General features: G+C 38.6%; 1 protein-coding gene across 2 annotated transcripts in view; it reads left to right on the forward strand.

Annotated features, from left to right (window-relative positions):
• Positions 1–9,553, forward strand: part of XPO4 (exportin 4) — an 81,688-nt gene extending 72,135 nt beyond the window's left edge. For both annotated transcript variants that reach the window (XM_083805221.1, XM_083805222.1), the window contains exons 22-23: positions 62–154; positions 1,223–9,553. In XM_083805221.1, coding sequence (XP_083661347.1) covers positions 62–154; positions 1,223–1,420 — 291 coding nt within the window. In that variant the 3' untranslated portion in view covers positions 1,421–9,553. The remainder of the gene's footprint in view (positions 1–61; positions 155–1,222) is intronic.
• Positions 9,554–11,632: the final 2,079 nt, after the last annotated feature.

Here is an 11,632-nt window from a genome sequence, read left to right on the forward strand (position 1 = left end):
TGTTTATAAAGCAGGAAGTTAAGTTTACACTTCTGAAACAGCTTTTGGTTTGTGATTTCAGATGGTCTTTGATATGCTGGTACTTCAGAAGCACAATACAGAAATGACAACTGCAGCAGGTGAAGCATTCTACACATTAGTGTGCTTGCATCAGGTATGACATTTAAACACTTAAGAACACTGAAAACTACTCACTTTTTGATGGAGAATGGTCAATTACTGTGCATTTAGCAAATCATAGAATCATTCAGGTTGGAGGGACCCTCAGGAGATCTGTAGTCCAACTTCTTGCTCGAAGTGGGGTCAATGCTGAATTCAGATTGGTTTGCTCAGGGATTTTCCCGGCTGTGTCTTCAAAACCTTCAAAATGATCATAGAATCATTAAGGTTGGAAAAGACCTCCAAGATCATCTGGTCCAACCATTCCCCTGCCACCAATGTCACCCACTAAACCATGTCCCTAAGCACCACGTCCAACCTTTCCTTGAACACCCCCAGGGACAGTGACAGATTCTCATCCCCTGCTGCTGCAGCCTCCACGGTCTCTGTTAAGTCTCCTCTAAGAGCTGTGTGTAGCTACGTGTTCCCTGCAGCAGTGGAGCCAGGAGCCAGTTACTCTCTGAACAGCGATCATTTTGCTGTTCTTAAAACCCTCAACCGATCTTTTACTGTCTTTTTAATTGCTTAACATGTTTCTTCATCTTCTGTTGGTGTCCGAGTAAGCATAAGTGGGAAACTCTTAGAAAGGAATCTAAGCCATATGTCCTAAGGAAGGGAAGGGACTCTAGAAAAAAGGAAAACTGTGGGAGGAAATGGTTGGTATGGCACACTGAACGTGGGGCAGGTGTGAAGGAAGAGAAGTGCCATTTATGTGAATGCGCATATGCTAAAAGACAGAAAGGACTTTGAAGGGAGTGCTTAAGGTTTTTTTACTCTGCACTTCAGAGGACTGTGGCCAAGCTCAGAATATTTCTTCTAGACTTAAAACCTGGTCTAGTTGAAAGACTTTTATCTGTTTTGGAGAAGGTGAAAGGCTGCAAATCCATAGCTGCTTTTAGTATGCTTGCTGGTGAAACTGGATGGTAGGTGGAGAGGTACTGAGAGTTTCCTGTCAGAGCTTTTAATTCTGGATTTTGTCCTGATGAGAGAAGCTGTATGTATTGTGGGTTTTTTTGTGTTTTTTTTTTTTTTAAAGTTAATAGGACTTGTGTTTATTTAACAGGCTGAATATTCAGAGCTAGTTGAAACATTGCTATCAACTCAACAGGATCCAGTAATTTACCAGCGATTAGCAGATGCCTTCAACAAGCTTACTGCAAGCAGCACTCCTCCTACACTGGACCGTAAGCAGAAGATGGCCTTCTTAAAGAGTTTAGAAGAATTTATGGCAAATGTTGGTGGACTTCTCTGTGTAAAATAAACAACAAAACTCTATGCCTAATTTAGACCCTTTCTGCAAAATGCACTGAGAAATGCTGAATGCTGACTAAATCTTGTACCTGTCTCTGGGTTCTTTGCAGCCATCTCAGATTCTAGAGAGCCTGGAAGTTAGAACATAACACAGTGGAATAGGAGAGGTCAACTTTGAATCAGCTTCTGCTATTATGTGTTAGCTGCAATCTGTCATCCTTGTATGTGGGAAAGAATGAACAGAAAATTTGAATTGAATTTTTTTCCATATATGTGCAAACAGATATGGGCACAATGAAAAATAAATTCAGTGCCTTTTCCCCCCACTGGTTTAAAATGAGTGGCCAGATAAACGCGCAGATTTCTTTTCTACCCAGAATCATGTTAGAGTTTTATGCAGATGCATAAAAAGCTCTAAACGGTTTCACTGATTTTAAGCTTTATTTTTTCCTCTCTAAAGTTTGAGTTTTGTGTTCCAATGGGGAAAAAAAATAACCAAATGGTATTTTAACTCGTGTTTAGTTTTGTTTTTTTATATCAACCTGACATTGCGTGTTTTTGTAATGCAGGTTTTTACATTACGTTCTGCTGCCTAAAGTTCAGAAGAAAGAAGGTGTATATTTTTGTTCCCCTAGAAATGAACTTTAGGAACTGTAGCCATTTCATTGCCTTAATTTAAAAGAAAAAAAAAGTTCATATACTTAAAAAAAATTTAAGGCAAGATTTGACTCGTCAGCGTTGGGTTAGGATGTTGGCATTAAGCTGCTGTGTGCCTGTTGCAGCCCTTCCTGTTGACACGTGTCATTTTGGAATTGAGTGTCTAACGCAAGGTTCACGTGTAGTTTTACTTTCAGTATCTGTTTTGATTCATATCCAGGTTGCACGCAACTGCAATGTATTTCTACACTGAACTGTTTGCTTAAGCAATAACAACTCAAAAGGTGTATATTCCTGACTTACAATCATTTTAAAGTTGGGGCATTAGCTAAAACAATTATGCTAGAACAGGGGCATCAAACCCTTTCACTCAAGGGCCACGCTTACTTGACTCCAGTCGAGAAAGGTAATTGGGATGTGTAGTGCTATAGGGGATTTTGATTTTTTTTTTTGCTGAATCTAGTTCCACTTCTACAGAGCCATCCCAGCTGCTCTGCTCTTGCTCATTCTTTTTATATCAGCACTTTAGCTATTACAACAGCAGAGAACAGTGCCCTGAGTATAGTGGACCAACAAGGGAGAGTAGCACACGAACACAAAAGCAAGGCCTATTTCATCTCCCGTCATGCACCAGAGAGAACTGAAGCAAACGCAACTGTTGCATGTCTACTAAAACATCTTTTGTGGAAATACATGGAGGCAGAAGTTGGCCCTTTTGTTGAAGACCTCTGTTAGATAATGCTGTTGAATGTTTCCCATGTGTTTTTAAAATTTATATAAAATGTACAGTATACACCTTTACGTGGCTCTATATAGCATCATGTTTGCAACTCTGTGCCATTCTGCAGCTGTTCATCTCAGAATTAGTCACAATAGCCAGAATTTTAAAAAGACAGATCTGTAATACTGTGCTATAAGTGATCTAAGACTTTTTTATTTCTCAGTTAAACCCATACCTCTCTGAAGCATGGATCCACAAGGCTAAAAAAGCCACTTCTTCATTATATTTCTCTCTTAATTTATGTGAACAAGCAGATTTACACATTAAAAAGTGACCATAAAACTTGTTAGGTAATGTACCTTCCCAACTAGTATTTTATTTCTAAGATAATGCTCATCATTTTTTAGAACAGGAGTACTGCACTCAATTTTTTTCCTGAAGCTCTAGTGCATTTCTTCAAAAAATCTCTTGCCTGTGCACTTGCAGAAATGATAACGATCCCAGCAGGTCGATCTCTTTTAACTTGTTTAGATCTTCGCTATTTTTCTAAAACTGCTTCTGGAGTTTCTCTGGGTTCATACATTACATCGGGCAGCAGTTCTGAAACTTTTTTGTTTGATTTGTGGTTTGTTTTGTTGTTGTTGTCGTTGTTTTTAAATGAAGGGCAGTAAAGCCTGGGAACAGAAGTGGCTGTAAGAGCTGCTGGTTTGTCATGATGCTGTCAAATATCCAGCCCAGAGTCTTCACAGAGATCATGGCAAATACCTTCAACTTCTTTGGATCTGACTGAATACCTTGTAAGTTCGGTCATCACTTCCTCTATTGCTAGCTCTGCCACTATCACTTTTTTAATCCTAAAGCTGGCTCAATATTTAAAAATATTTATTAACTTTAAAATTTTGAAATTCTCTTGAGGATTGTAACTGATAAATGGGAGTACAAATTGAGATGGTATTCAGAACAAAGCAATGGGCATACCCATTACTTTTCTAATCAGTCCCATTGCACTGTAACAAGCACTGATGCACAGCATATTTTGTCTATCAAAACTTGTTAAAGTGTGAACGTTACTTTCAAAGATAAGATTTGAAGATTGTTTGAAACTTTCTTTTGCCCTTCTATTTAAAATCAATGTTATTTTAAAGGGAAACTGTCCTAGTAGGGGGGTTGTGTAATTTTTCTGCTTAATGCTGTGCTAAACAACATTCTTTCTTGGTTTTAATTCCTTTCTTCCGTTCTCATGCATTCAACGTAGATCTTTCCTTGCCATTTTATGTTTCTTTCACAGCAAATGCAAAGATGTCTCTACTTGGTGGCATCCATGAAATTGTTGAAAAGATTCCTGGGATTGAGTTTTCCTAATTCATACTCCTGCTGGCTAGGTGGCTGCTTCTACCTAATCTTTGGCTTATATATCCCTTCCAAAACCAGAACAAACAAAAACTCCCCAAAACAAATCTTTGTTGATCTTCTACACGTTCAGTTGCTGTAAATCTAGATGCAAAGGCTCATTCAAGCCCACAGGAAGGGCACATAGACCATTTTCAGTAGACCCTGAGAGCTGAATTCAAGTAACTGTTCTGAAACGTTGATAGCATCACTGCATTGATTTTTCCATTCACCGTGCAAAGTGAATAATGGTTTTAAAAAGGCACCTGTTTCTTGAAAGGAAAGAAAAAGCAATTCGAACGGAATTATAAATGCTCCATGATGTAATTGTAACAAATATTATTTGTTTAGCCATAACATTCTTTTTGCTAAAGCAGATTATTGCTCCAGTGTTTTCACTCCAACAGGAGAAAGCAAGTAGCTTCTTTCCCATTTCTCCAGCCCCTTCCCTGTCATAATAGCTATTTTCTAATGCTGGTGTAATAATTTTCTGTTGTTCAGCCTTTAAGTTTTGTTGCTGGCTAGCGTGACCATTTGGTTGGTTCATGAAATTCAAGACTTTGAAAGCACAGATACACATGGGCAGGGAGAAGTGGACTGCATTAAACTTCCACTTTCACATGCATTATGCCTTAACTATCTTCACTGAGTTACCACATGAATCTGCCACATCTTATTGCCCAGAAGTTTGTGTTTCACTGTTCAGTGATAAAGGGCTCACTGTTTTCCTCAGGAACGAGAAACTTGTTTTCTCAGCATGTCCAAATCCTGCAAGTTGAAAGAGAAGGGTTTGAATCGCAGTCATCTCATGGTTGGTGCGTAGCACTTGCTAAAGCCCCAGTGTTTACCTGGGTAAATCCCTTTGTATTTAAGCCATGTAGTTCTAGGAAATAAGCTTGCTCAGAACAGTCAGTTGTCCATTTAAAATGTAATCCTTTAAGAGGTGATGTAAATTCTAATTTGTGATCTGTAAAAACTATTCAGAGACACAACTGCAGCATTTCTTTTATAAAACACTTCAAGTAATTTCAGTTGAATAATTACGTAAGAAGGGGTGTTCTTTATGGAAGTAGCTTGATGAATATAAGCGCAGGAGTAGGAGCCAGGCTCCTCTAATTTTGTATCAGTTTTTCCACTGGGTCCTCCGTGGCCATTGGCAAGTCGCTAAATCCGTGTCTTTGTAAAAATAGCGATAACACTTACCTACCTCACAGGGATGTTGTGAGGATTAGCTTATGCCTATAAAATGCATTGAGGATCTGAAATGCTCTGTAAATATTAAATATTTTACTGTTAGTTTTGTGAGGTGTAAGATTTACTGTGATGCAAACAGAAGATTGATAATTATAAAACAGTAGAGGCAGCAGCAGACCAGTATTCCACAAGAATGGGAATTACTGCAGTACAGAAATGTTTGCTGTACGTTGCAGCTGCTTCGGTTACAGCCAGTTAAAATGGTGGTTTCTTCTTCAGTAAGATGTGATTCCCCACCATGGTGCCTCAGTTGTGGTCTAAATAGAAAGAGGACAGTTGTTAGGTATTCGGGCTTTGGTGCCTCTACTTGTGACAAGTGCTACTTGTGGTAGGTTTTTTTTTCCTTTTTTTCTTTTCTTTTAGGCTTTTCTGCAATGAACAAACACCTCTCATTTCTTCCATGCCTCTACTAGTCACTCAAGTTCTGCTCAATACAACTAAAGCCTATTGGCATCAATTAAAACATAATGAGCCGGCCCCCTAAAGCCTTTAAATTTGTTTTTAGTAGGAGCAGATCATGTCCTCCTTGTGGCAAATGAGATTAATGCTTCCTAGCACTAATCATGAAGCAAACTGTAATTTGCTCTAGAGCCTTAAGCTCTCACCTGTCTTAAAAAATAAAATGGAGAAGAAAAACAAAAGCAATATGAGATTTATTGGTGCCCTAGCAACTGAGAAATAAGGTATTCCTGGCCTTCTGTTCTCCTCAGTGAGTTAAAGCAGGTTCTGCTTTTCTATTTCTTCCCTTTCCCTGTCCTGCCTTTCATGCCCTTCTAAGCCATTCTTATAAAAGATTGGGAAAACCCTTCCAACCTCAAATGAAAGATACCACCCATGCAATTTATTTCTATTACAGCTTGATACTTGAAATTGATTTTAAGAAGCAAACAGACTTTCTAATAGCATTCCTCAGCACACTTCAGTCTCCCATTGAACTACCCTAGATTTTATAATTAGGAAAAATGAGATTATCCTCCTTTACTTGTTCCCTTTGTGCAAAATGAGGAACCTCCATGCAGTGAACATGCAGCTTTAAGGCAATAAATGCTAGTACCTGCTGTCAGTCAAATGTGTAAATATTTTAAATGTATAATTCAGTACTATGTTGAGTTTATATATTAAAAAAAAAAAGCAGGGATTGAAGTGCTAGTTAATTTCAAGTATTGTTTTACCTGTACAGTTGAAGATATGAAGTTGCATAGAAATATTTCACAGTTTATTGCAATAAAACTTGGGAAGTGGCTCTGTAATCAAGCCTTATCACAACTGAATTTTCAATTTTGAAATGAACACTTTCTGTATTTTTAAAGATCCATAAGCAGGAGGAGGATAAAATTGTTTTCCACTAAAGACTTTTATTTTGGTTTGGCCATGTGTGATTTGTGTGTATTCTTGTTTATATTTTTCTACAATCCCACCTGTGATGAATCCCTGAAATAGCATTTGTTACGCCTCCTTATGGTGGGAACAAAACCAGGAATGTTATGAAAACTCAGGCTAACAATTGTGTTCTCTGGATATGTGAATTAACGGTAATTTGGTTAAAGTTGATGGAGTGACTTTAGATTTATATCAGCAGTTAAGGCATGAGTTTGTCCATCAAAAGAAAAAAACGTGATCAGGTGTGACAGGAGAATCTCATGCTGGAGCACCAGAGTGAGCTACCAGAAATGACTGTGAATATATAATCAAATTACTTTCATTTCCATCCTCAAAAAAATAAAAACCAAATCTGATGGTTACTTTTCAGGTCACTGTTATTGGGTGTTTGCACCCCCAGAAACAATACTGATTTCTGGGTCTTGAATTTTGTGTGCAGATTTAATCTAAACAGTCTGTGATTAACTGGCACAGAAATGTTCTCCAAGCTTGTAATTGGTTCTCGTGTAAATTACATCCAACAGTATCTCACTTTATGTATTTCGGGAAAGTTTGGTTAAAGGCAGCAGTTCCTAATGTGCTATAACGTAATTACATTTGGAAGAACTACAGCTATTTTGTTCCCCTCTTACTTTCATTCATTCACAACTTTAGAAACAAAAACAAAACACAAATCCTGAAAGTAAAACTACGCTACAACTGTGGTGGTGACAGCTGGCTATACACCTTGGCTCTGTGTCTCACTAAAATTTTACTGGTTTCAAAAGTAAAATTCTTGCAACAAGGTATTTATATTGGCCTGGTTTCGTTCAGTGAATGTTTTGGTGAAGGACGGAAATGTCTAAGGTAATTTTGAGCAAAACCCTGAAAACAGCTTGGCGAGCCTGAAAACAGCAGTGTATCCAAGAGCCTTGCGTGTAGAAAACTGAAGTACTCTACCTTAAATACGAGGTCTGGAATAAACTTGAATGATTTGGGTACAAAACCTTTATTCACACTTGTTTCTGTAAGTGTATGCAAAACCCATTAATTTTGCCTTTAAGAAATTTCCATTTGCTTCAGTTGTATGTGGTGAAGTTAGCGTTTGGGGGTTTTGGCATTTGGGGTTTTTCCTTCACTGATTGCCGTTTATTATAAGAAAAAATTAGGAAACCTCAGTGTTCCGAGGGGAGCTTGGCATATCAGCAAAGGAGGAGGTCCAACATGAACTGGAGGAGGGCAGGAGGAGAAGAAAGTAAAAAGTTTGCGTCCTTGCTGTGTAAGATAAAAATCAAGCTAATCTGTAAGAAGAAAGAAGAAAAACCCATTCAGAATACAAGCATTAACCTATGATTTGGTAACTGGCCTCATCCTGATGAGGATTAGTAAAAGCTGCCATTTCATCAGCAGGTTTTTTGGTTTTAGAGAGAGTGCTGTTTTGGAGTTGTATAAAACATGACACAATCAGTGTGAGGTTTGCTAATTAAATAATAAAATCTTTCTTATGTTGGGAATCATTCCAGGCAAATTGTCATCTCCAAAAAGCACTGAAGGTACCCACTGTGGCTGATGTGTAACTGCTGTTCTTTCTCCTCCTCTCTGAATCTCACGGAACAACTGTTTTTACCCTAACATCTATCAGATATTACCGAATTTGTTTTTTTTCTGATCCTGTGTTGTCTTCTGAAGAAGGCAGCAGCTTGGTGTGTGATTTGCTTCCTTTTTTTCTTCCCCTTGGTGTCTGGCCTACTGTTCACTGCTGTGAAGGAGTACGTTTGATTTCCTTTAACTTATTGCCGTGGATGCTACCTTTTGGGTTTGTGGTGTATTCGAGCCGCTTCCAATCCGTCCCTGTGTGTGCTGTTTACCGACTGAAAGTCATCACTAGACTCGTTTAACGAGTATTGATATGAAAGTTTCGTTCATAACTTGATTTAATAAGTTGTCAGGACGTTGGCTTTAATTTTAGTGCTGCACAAGTACTTCTAGCAGTCTTTTGTTCACTCAAGTGATTGCTGTAACTCAGAGAAAGAAAACCAAAACCAAAAGCCCACCACCACACTTTGGAGTCCTTAGGAAGATCACTGACGTCCTCTCACCAGACCAACACTGCTTTGGGGAAGGCATGCGTTCTTCTGCCATTTTAAGGAAAGACTGTTCCTAAGTACTTTTTGCCTGCTTTTAGGCTGTTATGCACTTTCATGATTTCTTAACAAACTACTGTTAAAAAAAATGTACTGTAACATGGATTTTGATAAGCGCACATGTATTTAAACATTTCACTCAGCCTCAGGAAAGCTGGAAAAATTAGATACCTGTTTTGTATCTCGGTTAAAATGTTTGTTACCTACATCCTTTAAGGTGGCCAGATAATGTCTAGATCCTATGAGTGTGACTGTATTTAAGATACCAGTATGGTCTGCAGAAGGAGGACAGTTTAATTTTAATCTGGGGACTGGGAAGATGGTGTCCTCTTATTTTTCTTAGACATATATATAGTCCGAACTGGAGTTTCAAAAGCAAAAACAGTGATAAACCCCGTTTGCTGTTCAGGAAAAAAAAATGTTTTCTTTCGTAACACTAGCTTATTTCTGTTTTCTTCCTTCTCCTTAAAAAGTGTGTGTGAAATAAGTACAGAGGTATGTGTAGGAAAAACTGTGTAAAACCTGCTGCTGTACATAATGTTTGCTACTTGACTGCATTTTCTGTTCCACTTTAATTTTACTGGTTTTGCTAAATATATTTTATATATTTTCCTTCCTGCTTCTTGTGATGGCAGAGTGATTACATCTTTGGGGGGAAAAGGCGAAAGCAAACACCAGAAGGCTCTGGCCACAAAATTCCATCGAGTTTCTTTGTTAGTATGTATCTTGTGCATTTATTTATTTATTTTTGAGGTAGAGAGCTGCATAAATCGGGGGCAGTATGGCATAGTAAAATCAATGGGTGTTAAAATGTACAAAGGTATAGACACTAGCACTGTTTCGAGGTTGTTTGTTTTTTAATGACTTCTAAAATCCCTTTAGAATATCAGGATTGTTAGACTTTACCTAGTGGTTTCTGTCTGAGGTCTGTAGCCCTCTTTGTGGTCCCTGAACTACTTGCAAGTGATCCACAAAGCCTGACAAAAGAAGTCATTATGTTCCTGTGTCACTGCAGTATTTCTGAGGTTTGCATTTCTGTTAAGTTGGGAGTCCATAAATTGAGGGTGAAAACTACTTCCTACTGTACTTAAATTCAGAGAGGGACTGAAAGCTTCTAAAAGGCTGTCTAGTAACCCATATTCCTGCACGCCCCATGTGCTGGGGAAGCTGCAACGCACATGGCTCACAGAACTACCCCACCGGGCTCTACGTCACCTTTTATCTGCATCTGTAGTAGAACAACTCAGTACTGAAACAAAGTGCAGTAAGTTTTTCTTACAAAGATGAGATGTTACAGGTTGTTCTGTAAATGGAATATTTCTATTATTTTCCATCTTCAGAAGTAGGATTATATTGACGTTCACTAGAAGTAACGCTCATATGGTTAAGTATTGCATGCTTGGTTGGCTTCCAAATGAAATGTGGTTTGCCATTCCTAAAAATGTCAAAGTTTGGGGGAAAAGAAGTATCATTTTTTTTAGACTTAAATAGTGGCAACAGCAAAGACTACTATTGGAATTTAATAATTATTTTCATATGACGTAATGAGATTTAACTAGTATTCTTTCACATGGCTATAGCTTCTGCTACAGAAAGACTTGAAAGCATAGACTTTCATCAGTAAAGAAAAAAATGTGATTGTCAATAAAATAAGAAAAACCCAAATATGGAAATGTGAAAGCCTTATGAGCAGCAAGTTGCTATTACTTTCCAGGGAGGGACTGAATCTTTAAAAACTGTTTTATGCTCTATTTCTGAACTGCTCCAACATAGAGCAGTAGCAAATGTATTAGTAAGGCAGAAGTGGTCCACATCGTCAGATTAAAGTCTTAGAGATGCCCTTGGCGCTGCTGTATTTCAAGAAGACGTATGGGTCTGTGACAAAGGACACAGTGTAGGTAGCTTGACTTGAAGCACCTTCCTGCAAAAAGGAATTAAGAAAGAATAAAACCTAGTAATAAGAAATTTCTTGCACGGTTCATGTTACAGGTGTTCCCATATTTATGGTTGGTTTGCCCTCGCATCCCAAAGAAGCTGCGTTGCAGGACATAGCTTGCTTTCCTTCATACAGGGTCAGTCCAGCTTCTCCTGTGCTTTCCTGCTAGCACCGTCTTGTAAGGGATTTGAGCAGTGTTGAGCTGTGTGTGTATTTGTTGCCATACAGTACCTGGTATCGCAACCTAAATGACGTTGTCCTCCTTGCCCCCTGAGCCCCTTCCATGTGCCCTTACGTGATCTCTGTAACTGTTCTGCACGGAAGGATCATTAGGTGCACGGGGGACTGTTGCTCCAGGAAATCTGGACTGATCGTACATGTCTGCCCAACCTCCTCTGTCCTTTCATTCTTCAGTCCTACTTATCAGCCCTGTGTGTAACTCTTTTTCACATAAAATGCTTCACAAACTTGCATGGAGTGGGTGAATGACATTTAAATAAGTGTCATTTCTTTCTAGGATCTGAGCCTGATTTCTTGCTGCATGCACTAGTGTTACACATATCAGGTAACTCGCTGTGCAGCAATGCACGGAAAAGTTTTTGTTGTTTTAAATGACTGCAGCAGTGTAATACGGATGGATATGGGTGCACTCCGTGTAGGACAATCTTTAATGCTGGAATGAAGACCTTGTTTGGTGACCGTTCAAAGCAGAGGGGTAATGCACTGAATGACAAGTTCAGGCTGCTTAAAAGTTGTCCTTCA

This window comes from Anser anser (genome assembly GCF_964211835.1).
Source record: "Anser anser genome assembly, chromosome: 1".
Classification (NCBI taxonomy): Eukaryota; Metazoa; Chordata; class Aves; order Anseriformes; family Anatidae; genus Anser; species Anser anser.